Source organism: Lynx rufus, unplaced genomic scaffold (genome assembly GCF_022079265.1).
Source record: "Lynx rufus isolate CCGP_SWC_20201006 ecotype Redwood Valley unplaced genomic scaffold, mLynRuf1.p SCAF_1, whole genome shotgun sequence".
Taxonomy (NCBI): Eukaryota; Metazoa; Chordata; class Mammalia; order Carnivora; family Felidae; genus Lynx; species Lynx rufus.
The window spans coordinates 15207649-15230781 of NW_025814823.1; the positions used below are offsets into that span (position 1 = coordinate 15207649).

The 23133-nt window shown below is 41.3% G+C and overlaps 1 protein-coding gene across 1 annotated transcript; it reads left to right on the forward strand.

Annotated features, from left to right (window-relative positions):
• The first annotated feature begins 142 nt into the window (after window positions 1–142).
• On the forward strand, window positions 143–8335 carry CCNA1 (cyclin A1). The gene is made up of 8 exons (XM_047076171.1): window positions 143–319; window positions 3444–3690; window positions 3877–4001; window positions 4432–4655; window positions 5720–5924; window positions 6908–7021; window positions 7862–7995; window positions 8284–8335. The coding sequence occupies exons 1-8, from the start codon at window positions 155–157 to the stop codon at window positions 8333–8335; spliced, it is 1266 nt and encodes a 421-aa protein (XP_046932127.1). The 5' UTR covers window positions 143–154.
• The last annotated feature ends 14798 nt before the right edge of the window (window positions 8336–23133 follow it).

Below are 23133 nucleotides of genomic sequence, written 5' to 3' on the forward strand. Positions count from 1 at the left end.
TTTCAGCCCTAATAATTGTAGGGAAAATCATATATCTTAGTGCTCTCCCTCCTAGATATTCACTGCATGCTTTGGAGCCCAAGGTGGAATAGGTTACTAACCGTTGGCTTGTCTGTTTCTGCTTCTCTAGCTGCACCCTGTGGAGACCGAGGGTATGCATTGCAGCGGCTCCAAAAGCGGAGTAGCCCTAGTTCCACTGTCTCGAGGTCCTGATGGCTGTCAGATGGTAACCAGAGCCCAGCTTGGCCAGGATCCCCCACAAAGAACAGTGCTAGGGGTGCTAACTGAGAATGGACAGTACAGGAGGTCCTGTGGCCAGGTAATGACTGAGAACTGCTGTGGAAGCTGGTTGTTGAGAAGGGCTATTACATCATGGTGGGAGGTGGGTTTTTCTTGCAGTTTTGCCAACAAATACCCATGAGTATTCCAGCCCTGGAATCTGGACGATAGGGACATTGATTTTGTTAAAGATCACTTTGGTCCCCTTTCCAACCAGAAATAGTGAATTATTTTATTATTTTTCTAATATCAAGGAAATAGCTCTAGGAACTGTTTGAATCTTTTAAGTATACGTAAAGCCATTTAAGCACTGGGCTAAGAGGAAATATTGATGCACCAAAATAAATTATGGAACTGGGGTTCCTCCAGATCAGAGTGGTGTTCAGACTGACATAGGTTGTGCCTGAGGCAATCCTGAAAAATCTTTGCTGTGTTCATTGGAGATGGTGTTAGAATCCGGATGGGATAAGGCTAGGCGAAATTACTTCAAAAAGTGTGCCCTGCCATCTGCATCCTACTGTATGACTTATGTGTCCCTGATCTTATGCAAGGTGAACTCCCCCCCACTCCCCCAACATGTGCAGTATACCTTATGCCCTCTTGCCTCTTCTAGGATGTCATTCCAGCAACTCATCTTTCTATCCTTAGTCTTGTCTACTCGGTTAAACTCAAGCATACAAATATACTGTAATTTTTTTCCATCTTAACCTTTCAACTTCACAGCTCTTTGTAGTGACTACCCATTTTATAGCAATAATTCTTGAGTTTGTCTATCCTGCTAGACTATAAACTCCAACAGGAGGAGGATTAGGATATCAAGTTCACTTGTTCTCTTTTGACTCAGTTCTTAGTCCTGTCCTTACTTGACTGATCTGGCAACATTTGACATAGTTGATTTTTCTTTATTTCTTGAGGTAATTTCTTCTCACTCCGCCTGGGGAACACCACTCTCTCCTTGTTGTCTACGTAGGTCATTGGCTGTTCAGCCTCAATATCCTGTTTCTTCTTTATCCAATCTCTAAAAGAATACTCAGGGCTTGGTATTTGATCTGAATCTGCAATGTACTCCCTAAGCAATCTCTCAAGCCTGTTAGCATTAAGTACCATCTATCTGTTGATGACGTATACTTTTATCTCTGGTCTGGACCTCTTAGCTATATTATAGGCTCACGTATTTAGTAGCCTACTTGACATCTTCTCTTGGACCATGTAATAGACATCTCAAATTTGTGCAAAACCAAACACTAACCCTAGCCCCAAATAACTGTTCCAAAAGTCTTCCTCATCTCAGTGAATGGAATATCCATCCTTCCTATTATTCAGCCCCAAAACCTTTGTCATCTTTGACTCTTTTTCTCCCACCTCACATCAGATTTTCTGGGAAAATAATATTGGCTCCTTTTTAAAATGTCTGGAATCTCTTTACCTCTTAATCTTTACTGCTGTCAACACTGGTTCAGATCCCTCTTGTGTCTCACTGAGAATTTGCAACTTTCATAACTGGTCATCTTACTCATCTTACTTGTTCTCTGTACATATACACAGCCAGGGTGGTCGTATTAAAACAAATCAGATGATACCACTCCTCTGCCCAGTGGCTTCTCCAGTGGCTTCCCACCTCTGAGTAGCAGACAGTCTTAAATGGTCTGTGGTAAGGCCTACCTGATCTGGCTTCTCTTTTCTTTCTGACTTTGTGACCTACACTACTCTCTTTCTCACCCTGCCCTTTGCTGCTCTTTGCTCTTTGCTCTTTGCTGTGTCTCTAAGACATACTTGAACATCCAGGCATTTACCCATGCTGTTCCCTCTGCTCAGAATGCACTTCCCCCCTCTATTTGTGTGACTTACTCCCTTACCTCATTCATATCTTTGCTCAACTCTGTCCTCTTCATTAGGACCTTCCATGATCACACTGTTTAAAATGGCAAGGACTCTCTTTTCGCTGTGTTCTTCTCCTCCAAAGCACTTAACGCTATCCAGTATAATAGATCTTGTCTTATCTTTCCCTACCCTCTGAGCTAGAATATGAACTCCATGAGGGCAAACCTTCTTGAACATTTTGTTCACTGCTAAATTCTGGGCACCTAGAACAGTGTCTGGTACATAGTAGATGATCAGTAAATATTTATTTAATGAATATATGTCTCATCCCACATACATATATCTTTGAGCAAAAGTCAAACTTGGTAGTAACTTGGAGTCATGGTTCTAGTAACTTATGATTTTGGTCCTTTATATATTCCGTTATCTCTTTTCTAGTACTATCTTAAGGAGTTTTTTTTTTTTTTCTTACTAGAAATAAGCCAGATATTTAATTTGCTAGATATAAGGGAAAGTTATGGAAAACACATACTAACTTGAAAGTAGCCTCTAAAGGAAACACCAAGATTAATTATAAACAATAAAATGTTAATACAGTAGCTAGACCTAACATTTTCATAAATATAACTCAGATTCATAAACCTTGCCCACCTACCCTGGTTCAGCTGCATTCAGGCCTTCCTGCATGACTCACGGTAATGTGCTTGTTCATGGAGGGTTTGTACACTGCAATGCTACAGGGATAAAGAAAAGGGATTGAGAGATAGATTTCCCCGAGGTAATTACATTACATTATGTCATACAAAAGATTCTATGGCTTTGTAAGAGAAGTTAGTAGTATGAGTTTCTAAAATGATCATGTTTCTAAATAACAGGGTATAAAATGGGAACTTTAGAGGAGCTTACTGACTAAAAGCTATTTAAGGAGGAAGACTACAGGAACTCAGTGACTGTGTGTGAGAGCTTTGCTGGTACTTACGAAATCCCATAAAGCTACAAGTATGAAAGGCAATTAACAATCCCCTTCTCCCCTTGTAATACCTATTTCATTTTGGAGGAAAGCTATGCTTTCCCTTTTTTCTATAATCTTGAGTCCCCTTTGATAAATACGTGAGGAAGATGACAAATTACAGGTAGCTCTTTTCCCAAATGTCAGATATAGACAAAGATAAGGGAGAAGTCATACTTTCGAAGCTTCATTTTCTGAAATTAAATTGCAGACCTAGATATTTCAATTTAAGCCTCCTTTCATCTTCCCAGACTCCTGGTTTGAGTCACACAGGCTTACATCACCTATACAATTTTTGGGGTGACCTCTGACAAAAAACTTAACTCTCTTCTAGGGGATTACAACAATCAGGTGTTTCTCTGGATCAGAAAATGTCTTCCCTCCAGCTGGAAAGAAAGTGCTCGCTGACTACGGGGGCCAGGTGCCAGCCAAGCAAGGATTTGATATCTACATGGATGAGCCTGAGCAGGGGGACGGAGACAGCTGCACAGGGAGACAGGGGATGGCATTTGAGGATGTGTATGAGGTAGATACCAGCACACTCCAGTCAGACCTTCACTTCGTGCTGGATTTTAGCACAGGTAATCTGACTCACCTAAGGCCGATGGTACCCCGTGTTCATAATTGCCTACAGCATTCAATAGCATGTAACTAGCAGGAGAAATCCATGATGTAATGACTTATTTTCACAACTGCCTGTGGAGGGTTAGTGGTTGGAATGAATTTTTAAATTCAATGTTTTACCTGATAATGTTGAACCCCCACAGTTTCCCCTATGCTGGTAGATTCATCTCTCCATTCCCAGTCTGAAGATGCATCAGATTTTGGTACAGATGTGATAAATGTGACTGAATATGCTGAAGAAATTCATCAGTACCTTAGAGAAGCTGAAGTGAGTTTTCCAAATTCTATTTCAATTTCCAGCACCCAAAACATTTAATAATAAGATAGTTATAAACTCTTGGCCATAACCATTAGTGAAGAGCATTCTTACGACATCTAAACATAGGAAGATCTATGAAAAATAACAGTTGTGAAGCGAGTAGCAATTACCTGGACTATTTCTCCATGATTCAGAGGGGTTGTACATTAAGTATTTCACTCTTAGTAATAAGCCATATTGCTATTTCCACCCCTCCTTTAAGTTATTTGTTATCAATTGGATTACATACTTTTTTCCATAGTAAAGATTTCTTTGGCTCTTGATCAGTGTCTTCTTAACCTTTGCTCACGAGATTCTTTTTTGAAATAGCAACTGTGCTGTGGAGTGATCGTTATGATAGGGCAACGATTTAAGTGTCAAAACTCTTTTTTCCACACAGATAAGACACAGGCCCAAAGCATACTACATGAGGAAGCAACCAGACATCACAGAAGGCATGCGAACAATTCTGGTGGACTGGCTGGTTGAGGTCGGCGAAGAGTATAAGCTTCGAGCAGAGACTCTCTACCTGGCCGTCAACTTCCTGGACAGGTTTCTTTCGTGCATGTCTGTTCTGAGAGGGAAATTGCAGCTTGTGGGAACGGCAGCTATTCTTCTGGCTTCGTAAGTGTTCTTTCAGCTTAATGTAAGACTGCAGCCTGTCAAAACGCTTGATTCTGTTTCCCTTTTATTGAGGAAATGCAGTGCTTTATAACTAAAGCTTACTCATACCTCCTTGATAAAGTATCATCATTTTTTGCAGTATTTACTGACAAACTGAATCTTAACTCTTCAAATCAGGTATTTAAGATTTATAGCAACAAGGTCAGTATCATGACTGAGGCAGCCATCAGCTCAGATTCAAGATCCAATTTAACTTTTGCAGGGTGGTCTTTTGACTGCATTCTAATACAAAAATATTTTGGTTATATAGAAGATTTTGGTTATAGAAAAGCCATCTTCAGGATCTAGCAAATGGTAATAGCACAGTTTATTTGGTTACAATTTCAGCTTGTTCCTGTTACTATCAGTCATTCATAATAATAGCTCATTATGTACAAAAAAGAGCTGGCTTGTGGCTGAGCTGCCTTTAATTAAGTGACCTGTGGTGGATGGTAGTTTCTTCTATCTTTTTGTCTCAGATATTCTACTTAATATGCCTAGAAACTTGCCAAAATTCCCCTACAGAAAGCAGAAACAAAAACAAAAGTTGGTAATAATGAAATTATATCATTATTTTATTCTTGGATACATAGCCTCACTTGCTAATTCATTAGGGAATTCTGAACATGATCCTTTTAAAGACCTAAGTTCTAAGGAATTTTTGTTCAACTATTGTGTTCAATATAACATTCTTTCCCACAAGATGAGTGAGTGAGGTCTCTAGAATTAAGACGAATTTATCTGTGTGTCTGTCATTCGGAATCTTTCAGCCTATCAGAGGCCAAAACCTAAAATCCTCAGTTAGAAATTGTTTCTGTTACTATTCCTAGCGATAAGTACAACATTAATACTCATGTTCTGGTTCTGGCACCAAGCCCTAATATTTTCCAGGCCAGTACCATTTAGTGATACTTAAGTGGGTATCTGGATAAAAAGTAAAGAAGTCTGCGAGGGCCACACAAGAGGCATGGTGGTGAGAATGCAGGTTCCAAGCTTTACTTCCAAAAACTCTCTACCTTTCACAGGAAATATGAAGAAATATATCCACCTGAAGTAGACGAGTTTGTCTATATAACTGATGACACTTACACAAAACGACAACTGTTAAGGATGGAACACCTGCTCCTGAAAGTCCTAGCTTTTGATCTGACCGTGCCAACCACTAACCAGTTTCTCCTCCAGTACTTAAGGAGACAAGGAGTGTGCGTCAGGACTGAAAATTTGGCCAAGGTAGGCCACGTGACTTCCAGGAACTTGGGAGCCAAGGAGAGTAAAAAGTAGTCTTTCCTGATCATCCTTCAGTTCTTCCTTCTTTTTTAGTTCTTTGTCTTGGGCACAGAAAAACTCTTTAGGAATTCAAGAGAGCTAATCTTAGGACCATGATTTGTGGTTCCAAGACATTATGGTTGATCATGTTTGGTAGGCATGGATTGTCTAATCACCCAACTCTTAAAGAAATTCAAGTTTGGAAGCTGTTCCCTTGTCGGATACAGACCACATGCGAGCAATACCTCTTCTTAGGTTTACAGCATGGGAACAAAGTAAATGCGGTTTGATTTGGCTCTGATCTTATCCTGACGTATTAAGTGATGAAGCATTATTTGGTCACCTGAGGTTATAGTACTTGAGTTGAAGGCACTGAAGTATTGATTTAGAAAACTTGCTTTCTAACCACGATACTATGAGCTAGTATATCCGGTATGTATATGCTATGCAAAAAGTAATATGGGTACGTGTAAGTTTCACAGTATGTTTCTTCTAATCTAACAAGTTCTCAGAGGTACTGTTCTAGCCTCTGAACTGAATGCATTTGCCTGACAAATTAATAGCTTCAATATGGTTGTGTTTTTGCCATTGGCCAAAGACTCTTCCACACTAGTGGCCAGATCAGTGCTACTTTACCTGACTAGCATAAGTCTGTAGTACTAGTATAAGATAAGTTAATCTATCATATATAATGTGCAAGTGGACCAAATACTTGTATACTGACATTTACTACAACATAAATGTTATTCCGGTTATGGAAAGACATAGCAATTAATAACTTGAGTAATTAATAAAGTGAATAATTTTGAGCATCTGTTTTTGTCTGCTCATCATTAGATACAGGATGAACAGAGATAAGACAATTTTTTTTCCCTTGACATTTCTAGGTTTACGTGTAACCTTAGTCACATTTCTAATTCCACTGGGATTTTCTCTCTTGTGCTTAGTATGTAGCAGAACTGAGTCTACTTGAAGCTGACCCATTCTTGAAATATCTTCCTTCATTGATAGCTGCAGCAGCATATTGCCTGGCAAACTATACTGTGAACAGGCACTTCTGGGTAAGATTCTACTTCTTTCTAGATGAGATTCAAGGCCTATGTAAAAATCTGTTCAGTAACTCCCAAGGCTTAGAGTGAGGGAGAGTTGGTTTAATAAGGAACTGGTTGTCATGCCAGCAGATTCCAATATGCCACTGAGTCTTACAGGTCAGCCTTTATGACTTTGACTCAGTGACTTGGAGTAGAGATTGCAGGAAGTCAAGGAGATGGTGTTGGCATGCTTATTGAAAAGAAGCAGGCCTGGAACCCCCAATGCCCCCCTCACACAAGGTGAGCAAAAGTTGTTGACTTTTCCCCTCTGTGTAAAACAACCTGGATCCACTTAGAATGGTCAGAAGGTTGTAGCAAGTTTTCAAGGAAACAGGGCAGTTAGTATTGCCTGTCGGTCCAAGAAGAGGCAAGATTGAAAATGGATCCCTTGATTTGCTTCTGAAGGCTTCCTTTTGTGCTGAAAGAAGTGGCATGTCTACTTTTACTTTCTAGAATACTTACTTACTATCCTGCTTTTCACTAAGAATCTTTCATATTCTATGTAAATATGGTGTCTGGTAAGTAGAGGCTCTTTAGGGACCAGTAAAAATCCTGCTCATGAGGGAATAGGTCAAAGTAACTTGTCCCAAACCGAGCATTATAAATAATATAATATGAGCAAATTGAGAACTCTGAGTGTTCTTCCTAATATTTTTTTTCTAAAGTCACTGAAGGAGGATTACAGTTTCTTTTGAGATGAATGTGGATACTTCCTAAGTGATCAATTTCCTTTATTTCACAGTTTTATCTTCAGCTTTCTGATAATCTTATGAAGTTATATGATGCAGTTTTTTCTTTTGTCTTGATTAGCCAGAAACCCTGGCTGCATTTACAGGCTATTCATTAAATGAAATTGTGCCTTGCCTGAGTGAGCTACATAAAGCATGCCTCGATATACCCCATCGACCTCAGCAAGCAATTAGGGAGAAGTATAAGGCTTCAAAGTAAGTTTCTGAGATTTTCTTATCTGGGCTTACTGATTTAAAGCTTTAATAGGTTATAGGAATGTCAGAATTAAAAATAGAACAAGTCGGATCTCTAGTACTAGGCTTGCATGTTAAATCAGGGGAAATCAGTTGAGAGAGGTCCAGATGTATAATTTGTCAGCTTGTAGTACATACAGTCGGACAGCTTTCTTCCTTTCTGTTGAAACTACTTCTGTTCAATTACTGTTGAAAGTTTTCTGTGGCCCAAGATTTTACAACACTGAAATCCTTTGGGTCTCATTTCAGGTACATGCATGTGTCTCTCATGGAACCACCCGCAGTTCTCCCTCTGCAATAAGTTTCCTACTGAAGCACTTTCAGAACTTAATCTCCAGATCAACAGAATTCGTCTTAACTTTTATAGGTTTCTGCAGGTTGGATCAACTAGTGTTGCTACAATATAGATGACATATTTTTAAAAATGTAATTGTATTTAGGTTCTCTTAGACTTTGGTAGCTTGTACTGTCATCTAACATTTTTTAAAGAATAAACAAAGAACTTGCCTTATGATCACGAGTTAGACTTATTTACTAATTAGGATGGCTGATGTACTTGCCTGGAGTTTTAGTGGGGAGCATTCTAAATGTCCTCTCTATTTCAAGGGTTCTCCTAAGCTGGTTTCATAAATCTGGCCTGCTATTAGGATTAAGTGTTCTGAGGAATTCAGAGATTTTCATGTTTGGTAAATGGCTACCCCGAGGGTTTTTCCTTCCTGTCTCTTTACTTTTCACATAGCTCTCCATAAATGGGAAAAGGAAGGAACCCCAAGCTCAGGGATATAAACAGGCACTATCTATTCCAGCTTCCCTCCTGGACCCTATGGAGTAAAGACAGTGAGTTGAGGACTGAGTGTGGTCAAGGTACCTCTGAAGGGTGATTTACGTTTAATTCTACTCCAAGGACGTGACACTCATTTTGTAGGTTATGTCAGTGTGTAGTTTTGATTTAGTCACCCATCAAGCATATATTTCAGCCTTAGAAGATGCTCAGAGAGATGGAAAAAGCAAATTTCACCACAGGGTGGGACTTCAGAACAATGAAGCTGACCCCTCATAGTTGTCCCTGGGGAGATGTCCGTGCTAAGCTCTGCCATAGCTCCAATTATCCTACAGTTCATACACAGTCCTATATGGCCCCTTGCAGCAGCACTCACATAGTATGCAAGGTGAGGAAAACTGCCAAAACATCCATTTGTTGCAACTTTGTTTTAAAGATTGGAAGGAAAATCAAGAGTACACTTGACCCGATGCAGGGTGGTACTTACTGGGGACTGAATGTAACTTTTGTAAATGTCAAACCAGGAGGCCGTGGGCACACATGAGCTTTCTGTGCTGTGTGCCCCGTCTCTAGACCTGTCCCCGGGCTCAGTCCCCATGGCTCTGTGGAGGCAAGAAGGACAGGAAACTTGTGTTTTCTAGATCCCTTTACATAGAGAAGATTAGACCCAGGTAAGTTTTGGTAAAATGGTAGTAGATGAAATTAATTCCAAATACTAAGTTTCAAGCTCTAATGAAATTATTAGTATAGAAATACAGCCGTATTTTCAAATTTTGTGAAGACTTTTTTGTTTCAAGTACCCACAAACTCTAAAAAGGTTTTAGCATTGCCTTTTTTTCCCTCTGCAGATAAACATTCTCAAGGTGTCTCCATTTCTGGTTCCACTGAAGAAATCAACACTTCCCTAAGTATTCTGTGAATTATTTTCCATGAGTTTCACCAAGGGGATACAGGACCTATATCACTACCGAGTTTTCTGTTTTTATGTTCTATAATCCACAATTTGTAATGTCACATTCTTTTTCTTTAAAAAAAAGTTTTTTTAAATCTTTATTTATTTTTGAGAGAGAGACAGAGTGTAAGCAGGGGAGCAGCAGAGACAGAGGGAGACACTGAATCGGAAGCAGGCTCCAGTCTCAGCTGTCAGCACAGAGCCCCACGCGGGGCTCAAACTCATGAACCGTGAGATCGTGACCTGAGCCTAAGTCAGACACTCAACTGACTGAGCCACCGGGGCGCCCCTGTCATGTCACGTCCTGACTTATGACTGGGCACCTTTCTGTTCACTGCATAGATGTGCTTACCTTCCAACTACCCTGTGGACTTGGCAGCGTAACAGACATGCACTATTAGGTGAGCCATAATATTGCCCTCTCCTGAGGAGGCAGTGGGGGAGGCTAATTCAGGCTAAGACTTTCGTGGTAGAAGTGCCGTGTTTGTCCCTTTCGGGCCTTAAAGATTTGAGGGACCTGGCCAGGGAAGCTTCCTCTCATCCTCTGCCAGTTTACACGGGCCAACCAACTCCCTGTGAAACCTGCCTGTCTCGAACTGCGGCCATGTGGAATCCTGACAAAATAACATTTTCTTTTGCTAGCGATATTCTTGTTCTGGAATGTTTTGCTTCACCTAGAAGAGACCTGAGAAATAGTCCTTCCTTATGAATTATTTTGCAAAGGAGGATTTTGTTGCTAACTGGGTCCAAAATTTAACCCTGACTTTGGGTCACAAAACCATACTAAGGGACATAGAGGTCTGAACCCATAATTCTTATGTTCTTTGCTGCCAGCGATTTGCACACACTCATTCCCAGCCCCCAACACACACCCGCCAATTGCAAAGAACTGGTTCTCAGTTTTGACTTGCTTGTCTTATTACTTTTTTGTGTCCCTGAAATACTTTATTTAAAACTAGAATACAACTGTCGCCTGTGGCCCTCCCAGCCAGCCGGAGAGAGAATAGCAGCCTTCATTCAGTGGCCCTCCTTTCATCCCATTCTTTTTTCTCCCCTGAATTTGGTGTTGGTCACACAGGGTTTTTATACTTCATAAGAATGTGTGCATAAACAATAACGTTTCCTTTTAAAATTTAATGATTGTTGACTATCTTGCATATCCTTCAGTGATAAGTGTTTTAGGCTTCTCTGTATTTGGAGACTATCTGGAGAATCCTAGTTATTTATATACTATTGTGGAAGGTTAAATGAATATACCATGGTTTTTCTGTTCTCTTGATTTTCCCTCATCTTTTTCCCTACCCTGCCCCACCCCACCCGCTACTTGCCAGCCAGTGAAGGCAATTGGTTGGGACAGGGCTGTGGATGTGGGAGTATCACACCCGTCTCTGTGGTCTCTTTGGCCTGTGGCTTCAGGCCTTTCCCACAAATTGAGGGGCCTTTGTTGAAGTGGGCCATGAGAAAGGATAATGGGAACCACATTTGCCCACCCATTATCAGGAGCCAAAGAAAGAAATTGAATATACCCAAGCTGCTCTGTTGTTTCTGTCATTCCAGTAAGCTTTCCCCATGAGAGCGTTAAAACATCTAGACCTGATTTAGCACTAAAACCTTGAAATTGAAGTCCACACTGTTTGGCTGAGAGTTCCCTTGCCTAGGTACTCTCAGGCTTTCTGTTTCCTATGTCCAGATTGAGGGGATGGGACATACTCCTTGGGGCTCATGGCTGTGACCCCATTTAGCCTCCTGCAAGGACCAGCATGCAAAACCTATGGTCCACCGTTAAAGTTTTACTTCAGGGAGGACTTTCCCTTAGAAATAATAAATGACTTTTATTAGTGATTGTGGACTTGATGGTATTCTTAAAAAACTGAATGGCCAATGCTCAATTAACTAGTGTAATGATGCGAAGAGGCACACGGGGAAAGGCATGGGGGAAAGGGGCTATGGGAAGGAGATCATAGGTAACACAGAGAAGTTAAAACAAGTCAAACCAGGATCTGTGGATTGAATGTCTGTCATGAGGATGAAGCTTACTGGGGCAGGTAGTTGAGTGACTGGGCCCATGGTCCTAGTCACCTTGTGGGGTAGGTGTTCACCCAGGCTATACATGTTTGCTTCTCCTTAGTTGTCTCCTCCCCTTCACTCCTCTCCTTCACTGACTAGGTTTCCTGCTTACATCAATCAAGATATTATTATTTGCATCAATTTATTTGCTCCTTTAAACTTGATCAACCAGATGACTGGTGTGGCTGTTTACACACTGCAGTGAACACAGTGGAATGTTGGCTGGTTACTATTTAGTTTCAGCCACACGCTACAAATACATATATATTCTCAACTGATTCATAATCCTATTAACTTTTCATCGTATATGTCCTCCCACCCTCCCCAATGGTTGATCTTCACATCGATTGCTCTTTCCCTGCATCATCAAGAGTTACCTGTAGAGGCATCCTCCATGTAACATCCATGCCAACCTCCCATCTTTTATGCCCAGTGCATGGACTATCACATTCAAAGACAACCAACTTTTCCCCCCACTGGTTGGTAGGCAAAGGGAGAAAGAGGATACCAAAAGCCACAATCTCAGCAGGGAATCTGCAGTTGTTATATACATGCCCAAGTCCCTGCGGATTTCCTTTTAGCTGCATGGACAGTGCATATATAGTACATAAAACAGAACACAGCTGAACTCACTCTGATAAAGCCCTGACTCAGTTCATGGAGGCAGTGGGTCGGGACATGTTTGTTATCACATTCAAATCCCACAGTGGAAGCCTGGATTCTGGAACCACCAGCTGCAGGAGCTGTGCGTGTCTTCTGTACCCCCTTGTTTCTCCAAGCAGCTGATGCTGCAGTTACAGACTCAAAAATAAAAGGAAAGTGCTATCAGGGTCCCTGCTCTGCTATGCCAGTCCCACACTGAACCGGAGATAAGCAGTGAGTGAAATGTCTGGAACAGATGCCAGATGGAGGGAATGGGGCTGGCTTCCGCTTATCAGACTAAGCTTAACCTACTGGGAAGGGGTTTCTCTCCTCAGTTTAATTAACAATGAGAGAGAACTACAACCAGATACCAATCTGTGGTGTTGGGTATGTCAGTCTTCGGACAACTTGTTTCAAACTTTTGTCATCTAAAAACGTGCTTTCTGCTCTTCTGGTGATTAACAGCAGCTCATTCTTTTATAAGAATTGAAACTAAGACACAGACAAATGCAGTGAAAGGCCAGTACTGCCTTTCTCTTTTCACCCAGGAATTTATCCTTCACAAAGACCCTTAGGAGACCAGGGTCCTAATTCCAATTTGGCTATTAACTGAGTGATGCTGGTGGTACTAGGTAAGTTGACTGCATTGATTGCTTTAACCACCCCAAACCTGTGTGGCTCATCACACGATGGGTTTCTCTCTCATGTCACTCTCCAGTGTGTATTAGGAAAAAGGGGGCTTTTGTTTTCACATGACCATCCTTCCCCTGGAGTCACCCACTGAATTCTTGTTTTCAGCAGGTGAGGGAATAGAAACATGGAGAAAACATACCTATTCTTACTGCAAAGGCCTGGGAACTGTAATTGAGCTGTAAACTCTGGGGGAAGGGCGTGTGGATAAACAATCAGTCCTTGCCTGTGGGCATTTTACTTAGGGTCCTGACTTTAATCCCATCATGAACTCAGAGTTTGATTGGATGAGTCTTTGTTGATTTTGAGTGACTTATCCATTTTTACTATTTCTCTCCAATCTGAATATGGCCTTTAAAATGACTGACCTTTTAAACCAACCACTTCTGAACAGTAACATTTCTTAATAATGGATGTGATACGCCAGTTACGTATTTTCTAATATGCATCTCAATATATAATTACTGAACGTGAGTCACTTAAAATTCTGGGTGCTATGTCACCTCTTGGGAAACACCAAATTCAATTATCTTAAACTCTTCCCAGTTCTGTGGTAAATTTGTAATGCTTCAAAAAGTAAATGCCAACAAGAATTCACTTTTTTATGTGTCTTAAACTTGATGGTACTTGGGCAGGAAATATGAAGGCTGGTCATGAACTGCATTGAGAATGGCACTATCTTAGGATGATCAAGGGCCACAGAGAGGGGTGATATGGATTTAGGCCTCTACAATAATGGGATAGCATCTCTTTTCAGCCTTTACCCTATCCTTCCTCCTCAAGCATTAAAAGCAAGAGCCAGGGAAGTCGGAAGATTGACATATCTGTTTAGAATGAACACTTTGATGTGGCAGTTCTGACATTTAGGGGAAGAAAAGGGCTGGAAAAGGTGCCTAAAGTTGAGATGATACATCACACTAGAATTTCTCACGAAAATAAAACATAATAGGGATTATGTTCCCGATGCCTGCATCCATCTCTGTCCTTATCCCCCTGCTGTCACTGCCTTAGCTGAGCCCCCGTCATTTCTCAAATGCACCCATCCCTGTAGCAACCTCCTAATGGCTCTTCAGTTTCCTTTTCCATTTCCAGAGTTTTCTGAAGTAAAATTGACGGTATCTCTTTCTTGCATCTAATTCTTCAATGCCTCATCACCACTGGAGTAAAATAGGGGGCATGTAGGCCCTTCATTAGCCGGACACTGCCCACCCTTAACTAACAGCTTCTGCTTTAGTTAACCCTGCCAAGTTACTTGTGGTTCCCTGAATAGGCCATGTTCTCCCTTCCCGTATTCTCCCACACAGACTACTCTCTATCTGAAAAACATTTCCCACTTCCCAAAACCTTTTGGCTACTTCTGAGGTGATTTTTCAGAACCAGTGTTTGGCTTTACCTCCCCATCAGCCTCAGGGTAAGTGTCTCTCACTGGCTATTAATTGTTTGCCCTTGTCTATCTTCCCCTAGAGTACACATTTCATCCCTATACTCCTAGCATCAGGCTTCATGCTAGAGATTCAATAATATTTTGTTGAATGAATGAATGCATTATTCTTTTTATAGAAAGTCACTAGCCCTCAGTTTAATCCAGTATAAAGTGATATTGCTGAGAAGTATAAAACCTTTCAAAGTACATTTGGATAAAATGAATTTAAAAGGAGAAGTTGTGGGGCACCTGGGTGCCTCAGTTGGTTAAGCGTCTGACTTCAGCTCAGGTCATGACCTCACGGTTCGTGGGTTTGAGCCCCGCATCAGGCTCTGTGCTGACAGCTCAGAGCCTGGAGCCTGCTTCAGATTCTGTCTCCCTCTCTCTCTGTCCCTCTCCTGCTCATGCTCTGTCTCTCTCTCTGTGTCTGTCTCTCTCAAGAATAAATAAACATTAAAAAATTAAAAAAAAAAAAAAGAAGAAGCTTCAACAGAAGGTAAGAGTGGATGGCGTCAATGTACTGTCATACAAAGTTCATTCTCCTCATAATTCTTTCATTTATTGTAACATAAGAAACTAGAACATAAAGGGAAAACTTTCATTAGGGTCTTGAAACAAAGGCATTTCTTAGATGAGAACTGGGAATACAGTGGCTTTTTGAGAGACAGATCTAGGGCTTTGCTATCTTTTTGGCCTTTACATATTTCTCCATCTGTCTTACAGGGAAGATTTTTGCCGTCAAAAGAGGTCTTCCTGAGCTGCCATTTAATGAGCAACAACAGCTTTATTTTGCATGTGCTGTGATCTATCATAAATCATATTTGCTTTTGAAATGCATAAAGAAGAGCCCTTTTAATGGAAGGGTTTATTCTTTGATCCCTTAAAAAAAAAAAAACAAAAAAAACTTTGGCTTTATGGCAGAATGATAGGGGAACACCATCAAGGCCCACCAGAAACAATGATGAATGCAAGATTGTTTGTGCTTATGGAGCACTTCAGTAGCTAAGGCCAAAGCAAAGGTACTGAGCTCAGATTAGGGAGCGAGGGTGGTGGGTACGGGATAGTGGGTGGGCAGGAAATAGGTGCAGACAAAGGGACTTTTAAGCGATAAGGAAAATTCTTCTAGAGCTCATTCATCATGGAAGATATTACCTCTTCCCTAAATCCTGGGAGGTGGAGAAAGGCCTTCTTGCCATAACAGCATAGAGCTAAGCTTTTAGGTTTTTGAAAGAAGCTTTGCAGAACCGACATCTTCCTATGGATCCTGTATTGTATGGATTGTTATGTTAGTCAGCTTAGGCTAAGCTATGCTGAAATAACAAATAAGGCCCAAATTCCAGTGGCTTAAAACAAGTTGGCCAGCTTGTCTGTGTACTTGCTTTAAACAGCGACTCAGGGCTCCAGGTTGCTTCCATCTTTCAGCTCCGCCAACCTGCTTTCAGATGCATCCATGCTTTCAGATGCATCCATGGGTAAGAGAACACGGAGAAGACACAAAGGAACTCAACCACCCTCAGGCTAGAACTGCACATATTTCTGCTGACACAGGGGCTGGAAAAAGTAGCTTAACTTTTTGACCTGGGAAGAGAGAATGGTTAGATGAACACATACCAAGGGCTATAACAGTTAACATCTTTCTGGAGATTCTCTGTTGAATTTGAGAGTTAGGAATTAGAAACAGAAACAGCCTGGGCAGTAAAACTGCATTCTGAACTGCAGTTAAAGCAAAAAGGTTACTCTTCAAGCATGGAATTTTGAACTATTACAGACAAGGATGGTAGGCAAGAACAACAAAAGAATCAGAACAAGAATGGAATAGTTACCCTGGTGTGCTATTTCCCAGGCTGTGTTCTGGGGGACCCTAATGCTCCTCGAGACGAAGACCGTGAAGGCCGGGAGGGGAAGCGTAACATGTGTGTGGTGGGGAGGCATTTTTCAGTCAAATAAGCCTGGTGGTTAAACAGTTTAAATGATTTCTCTATTATTGGAATTCTCGCAGTCTTTACCTGGCCATGATAATGCACCCCTCACATCTCCTTCTGAGAGGAACATAGCTGACCCAGGGTCCAGCTGTTGTGCTCTGCAATCCCTTGCTGTGTCTGCAGGGAAGGCTGCCCTTTCCTCTGGCTGCTCCCCATGACTGGGCACAGCAGGGGTACTAACGGAAGATCATTACAAAGAGATCTGGCATTCTTCTGACTGCTGACTTGGGCTCCAGGACTCCTAACAGTCTTCTGAATACTTTCTTAGCATCACGCCACAGTCTGAGTCTCTTCATTTCCGACCCTCCTATCTCCCTTCTCTCCTTCATGGGGCCTGCATTGTGGTCTGAAGGCTCCCCGGCCTCCTCCAACTCCATCCCCTTTTTGTCTCCCAGGCAATTTGCCCAGTAAATCTCTTGCACATTTAATCCTGCCTTGGTGTCTGCTTTTGGGTGGCCCCCCAAAAGAGGGGATAGACAGTATTTCCCAGATGCACTTGGCCAGAGAAAACGTTCTTTACACAAACCTGTCATGTTAAAAAGGCCACTAATATCTCAAGGAACACGATTGGAAATGCTGCCTTAGAGAAAAGGGCAGTTAATTAATAATTAAGCCATCTACACTTTAATTTGTATGTTATTTATAATTTGATTTGTACACATATGTTTAAATTATGTGTTAATTTGTGTAAGTCTTTCATAGTCTTTTCTTATTATTTCAGTTTTCTGGATTAAAATAATCCTTCAGGTGTTATTAAGGACCCAATCACCATCATAGTTATTGCCCCGGGGGCCTAGGGCAGGACCAATCCAGGCAAACAGCAGCCTTCTGCTTCCCCTGGGCGCATTCTATTGAATGCTGTTAATGCAAATCACCAAGTTAGTGACCATATATTAAATATTGATGCAAGAGGGATTTGGGGAATCTTTAAGAATGTCTACTAGGTTATTAGGCATTTAGAGATTTTATTATCGCACTCAGGAGAAACTGAAGTTTTGGTTTCTAACATCTGACAGTATGGAATGCTAAAATTTATAACTCCATGGCACTGGCTTTTTGAAAAGAATTGAGCCCCCAAAGCACTTATTAGTATTGCATATAAGAGAATCCTTCAGGCGTTATGTTTCGGAAATTATTCAAAGATCCTTACAATTATCTAAAAGGCGGCATCCTGAAGAATTATTTATACATGTGTATTGGTGGTAGCATTATTCGTAGTAGCAAGAGGTGGAAGCAATACAAATGTCAATCAGTGGATAAAAGAATAAGCAAAATGTGGTCTATACACACAATGGGATATTATTCAGCCTGAAAAAGGAAGGAAGCTCTGACACATGCCACGCCATGGATTAACTTTGAGAACATCATGCTAAGTGAAATAAGCCAGTCACAAGAAGACAAACACTACATGATTCTGCTTTTATGAGGTATCTAAGTAGTCAACATCATAGAAACAGAAAGGAGAATGGTGGCTGCCAGGGGCTTGGGGGAAGGGGGAAGACAGGGAGTTGTTTAATGGATATAGTTTCTTACAACAGAAAAAGCTGAAAAAATTTGTTGGGCAACAATGTGAATATGGTTAACACTAATTGTACACTTAAGAATGGTTAACATAGTAAATTTTACATGTGTACCTCCCCACAATTAAATAAGTGATCTGTAATCTGAGAAGCTTTACAATGATACTTTTAGGCAATCATATGGTTAGTCCAGCTTGAGGCAAAATACAAGCTCCTTAAAAGCAGAAATACTATTTTATCTATTTTATTTTATCTTTCTATCCCTTACAGCTTTGCTGCTCAAAGTGTAGCTCATGGGTCACAACATCAGCATTGTTTGGGTGTTTGTTAAAAATTGTAAGGTGTACTGAATATAAACCTGCATTTTAAAGTTTGTTTATTTGTTCAGAGAGAGAGAGAGAGAGGCAGAGAGGCAGAGAGAGAAGGAGACAGAATCCCAAGCAGGCTCTGCACTGTCAGTGCAGAGCCAGATGCAGGGCTTGAACTCTCGAAACTGTGATATCATGACCTGAGCAGAAACCAAGAGTCGGACGCTTAATCGAGGGAGCCGCCCAGGTACCCCTAAACCTGCATTTTAATAAGACACCTGAGCGATTCACATGCACTTTAAAGTTTGAGAAGCACTGTCCTACAGCACCAACTCAGAAATACTCAGAGATGAATAAAGTTTGGCTATTGTTTGTTTGTAAGATTAGAAACCTTCAAAAATTGATAGCTGCATTTAACTTCTTTGCTCCAGGGTTGCTGTGAACTTTAGACTTCACCGTTACACATCTGCTGGAAATAAACAGTGAGCCAAGATTTACATACATTTAAAGTGGGATTTTTAAAAAGTTACCTTCTATATGATTATCTTGCACTTAGAACAAACACTTAATTTGAAGATGGAGCCATCTCTGCCACCTTCCCACTTTCTCTGACCGCTTAATGACCTCTGTGTGGCAATATAACTCTGAGGAATGTGCAGAAAGGTCAGCATTTAGTCTCCAGTTACCACTTCTCAGTGGAGGGTGAAGGACCATGGGTGAGACCTCTGATTACAAATGGGAGGCCCTCGGGGCACCTGGGTGGCTCAGTCGGTTGAGCGGCCGACTGCGGCTCAGGTCATGATCTGGCCGTCCGTGAGTTCGAGCCCCGCGTTGGGCTCTGTGCTGACAGCTCGGAGCCTGGAGCCTGTTTCAGATTCTGTGTCTCCCTCTCTCTGACCCTCCCCCGTTCATGCTCTGTCTCTCTCTGTCTCAAAAATAAATAAACGTTAAAAAAAAATTTACAAATGGGAGGTCCTCAAAGATTTTCTCTCCTCCTTCCCTTTCTTTCTCTCATTAAACTTCAGAGGCCAAGCTTGCCAGATCTGGCCATATCACAGTACTATATACCCAACTGCCTCCTCTAGGAGGATGCTTAACTAGAAAGGAACCATAAAAAGATCAAGTTCACATCCAGGAGCACTCCCAGCTCCTCCTCCTGGAACAGCACCTTGCTTGGGTCTGAGAGAGATGGTGGATTAATAGGCCTCATATGGAATCTTCCAGCAAGTCTTCTCCTTGAGCAACCCCCCTTGTGATGGTTCCTGTGACTAATATGAGCTCCAGGTATCTAGGCAAGATTGGTTTGTATCTACGGATGTGCGACCCATGGTTGGAGAAGTCAACAATTAGTACACCTTCTGAGTGTTAAACATGCTACACTATCACACTGAGCTTTCGTAGCTCTGGGGTGGGGAAGATAGTCATTGCATGTGCTGACAAGGCAACAGCACATGGCAATTCAATGCTGGGAAAAGAATTAGTATCTTGTACGTTTATTGGATACACACTTTCCAAAGCACTTTCAATTATATTATCTCATTTGATCCTCACAAGACTTTGCAACAGTAAATAGGGCAGTCATTACAGCCCCATTTTACAGAAAACAAGTCTTGGCGAGTTTAGAGTCTGCGGTGGTAGTTGACAGAAGTGGCTCAAATTCACTCACTCCACTCATTCCTTGACCATTAGCAACTAACTAACTTCATGTCTCTGGGACGCAGTTTCCTCATCTGCAAATGAGAAGGAAAATAATTCGGTCTTGCCCACAAGGGAGATGGTATACGTGAAGACTGTAGCTTAGTGCCTGCCTGCACACAGGTAGAGGTGATACCTGTTAGCCACTATGATTACTGACAGATCATACAGCTAATGTGTGACCACATTAGATCTAGGACTCAATTTTTTTTTCAGTTTATTTATTTTTGAGAGAGAGAGAGAGAGAGAGAGAGAGAGAGAGAGACAGAGCACAAGCAGGGGAGATGCAAAGTGAGAGGGAGACATGGAATCTGAAGCATGCTCCAGGTTCTGAGCTGTCAGCACAGAGCCTGGCACAGGGGTCGAACCCATGAACCATGAGATCATGACCTGAGCTGAAGTCGGTTGCTTAACTGACTGAGCCACCCAGGAGCCTCTTTTTAAAATTTAAAAAAAAAAAAAAAAAATTAATAGGCCTAGGCTCAAACCATCTTCTTCATGTTCTAAGTCCAACGGTCTTTTCATTATACGTCAGCACATTTCCAGCATCATCTCCTTCAGGAGGCATTTTCTGATCCCATCCTTTCCCTGGCAGAGTGCCCCAACTCTCTTTCCCAGTTGCATTCGGTACATCACTAGCTCTCCACGTTGTGTATGAATCCACCGACTCTAAGTTCCCTCAGGGCTGAGACCATGCCTCCTCATTCATCTTGGTATCACCAGAGCTAAATCACTGCCAGCACATAGTAAGCACAGTGTTTGTTAATCTGAACTCCAGTATGGCTCACTGATAGGAACTTTGATAGGAAGCAGTCTTGCATTCAGTCTTTGCAGCCAAGACCATACTGTATCCCTCTGCCTGTGTTTTTTTGCCTTTTTATCTTTTACCTCTTCTCCTAGAGGCCTATTTATGATCTATGTCTATAATTCTCCAATTCTCATGCAGAGTTTGAATAAAATTACAGTTTAGCTCCAGCTGTGTAGATTTCTACAACCCAATATGAAGCTCCTGCCTGCTGCTGAGAAAACACACAGATGCGCTTTATAATCAGATTTCAGGAGAATGTGGCTTGTTGTTAAGGTTTCATTTCTGGCCAAACAGGAGGGAGGAACTAAAAATGGGGCTGCCAGAACAAGACGAAAATGTCAGGTGCTTAAAAGGAAGCGCGAAACTCTGACTTTAAACCACTAGATGATACCCAGAGTGGCCTTTTATTTATTTATTTTTGCTTTGTTTAATTTGGGGAAAGTGAGTTGTATTTGAACAAGTCAAATTCAGATTTGCACACTATGCATGTATGAATGCACAGAGATATATACACATGTGGATATGCATTTTCATCCTATGTAGCGAAGCCTTGATATACAAGCCCATCTTGTCATTTAACTGGTGTTATTTTACTCCAAATTCTTACTGTGAGGTAGTAAAGGTCATAACCCTAACCCAAGCATTAGCTACTGCTATTGTACACAACGCATTGAATATCGTGACCATTAGCCATCTATGAAATGGACCTCCATTCTAATAAGTTAAATAGTTGTGAGAAGGAATTTCATAAGCTTAGGGGAGTATTTCAGGGCAACAATTCATTAAACAGATCACAGCAAAATCGTGTTGCTTTGGACAATATGTTGAAAAAAACCGTTTCTGCTATTTTTTGCACACCATCCTTGAGAAGGAAAAAGTGAAACAGCGATTTGCTCAATTTGAAACTTCCAAAAGGATGGGATATAAGATTTAGAGCTACTTTAATATGTGAAATACAAATAAAGGCTTTCTGGATTGGTACAACTATTTTTAAGTTCTTCTATCCTTATGAGAATAACAATCTTGCTTAATTTAAAACATCACACCCCCTGCATTTCCTTAGTTTGAGAAAATATAAGCAGATTTGACTTCACATTATTTGGCAAGAGCATAGTTAGCTGATGAAAGGTGGGATGTGACATGCTAGTCAATGACAGCCCAAGATAACCATGAGATCATCGGAGTAGTTTCAAAATCAATTGGTAACACAGTCCCATGGTGAAGTCGAGGGATAATTTTCTCAGACACCTCATGTTTCAAAACACGTTATGCCATTAATTTTGATTATGGTTGTAATTTAAACTGGCTCTCCAATTTAAAAATGATTACATAAAAGCATTGATTGGGTGCCTGAAACACATGTGCTCAGAAAGCACATTCAGGTGAAGCAAACAGTGTTCAAATGCGCAGCATACATTGTCTTCACTTTAGAAAATAACAAGACAATATGTTCTTCTCTTACGAACTCTACCGACCCAAAGCTTTAATCCATTTCTCTTTACATAAATATATTATCACCTGATTTCTGATACCGGATTAGCTGCCCTACGAGAAAAAAAGAAGTCATTTATTTTCTGTGAGCGACTCTAACAACCCTCGGTCTCAGAAGAAATGCTGAAAGCATTAATTCCCGAGTCCTGCACTCCCCTTCTTTCACCGTGTGGTTAGAGGAATTTGCAATGAGAACGAGAGCTGCTTGAAATCCTTCTGGTTGTCTGTTACCTAATGTTTGTCCAGAGGCTAGGTTTCATTTGAGTGAGAGCTCCTGGGGTCTCAGTCGATGTAACTTTGATTGAGGTAAGAGAAAGACGGAAGAAGCACCCCATCAGGCAGATTTAAGAGATGCCAAGCTTTTTTTTTTTCTTTTTACAAATTTTTTAATGTTTATTTAGTTTTGAGAGAGAGTGTGCACACAGAGGGGAGGGGCAGAGAGAGAGGGAGACAGAATCCGAAGCAGGCTCCAGGCTCTGAGCTGTCAGCACAGAGCCCAACGCGGGGCTCAAACTCATGAACCATAAGATTATGACCTGGGCTGAAGTCAGACGCTTAACTGACTGAGCCTCCCAGGCGTCCCAAGATGTCTAAGCTTTTAAATCACCTGGGAGACCATCAAAAGAGTTCCATGTTTCAGGGGTCCTGGAAGCCTGGATTGTAGGCCAATTTGGAGAAAGGAGAATAAAGAATGAAAAAAAAATCCAAATGAAAATAATTTAGGCCAAAGCCCTGATGGA

What these genes read in the sequence shown, in the direction of transcription:
- CCNA1 (XM_047076171.1), top strand. Translation starts at nt 155, where the DNA reads ATGCATTGCAGCGGCTCCAAAAGCGGAGTAGCCCTAGTTCCACTGTCT. An exon ending in CGTGCTGGATTTTAGCACAG is followed by an intron (nt 3,691 to 3,876) that starts GTAATCTGACTC and finishes GAACCCCCACAG; the next exon opens with TTTCCCCTATGCTGGTAGAT. An exon ending in CTGTGAACAGGCACTTCTGG is followed by an intron (nt 7,022 to 7,861) that starts GTAAGATTCTAC and finishes TGTCTTGATTAG; the next exon opens with CCAGAAACCCTGGCTGCATT.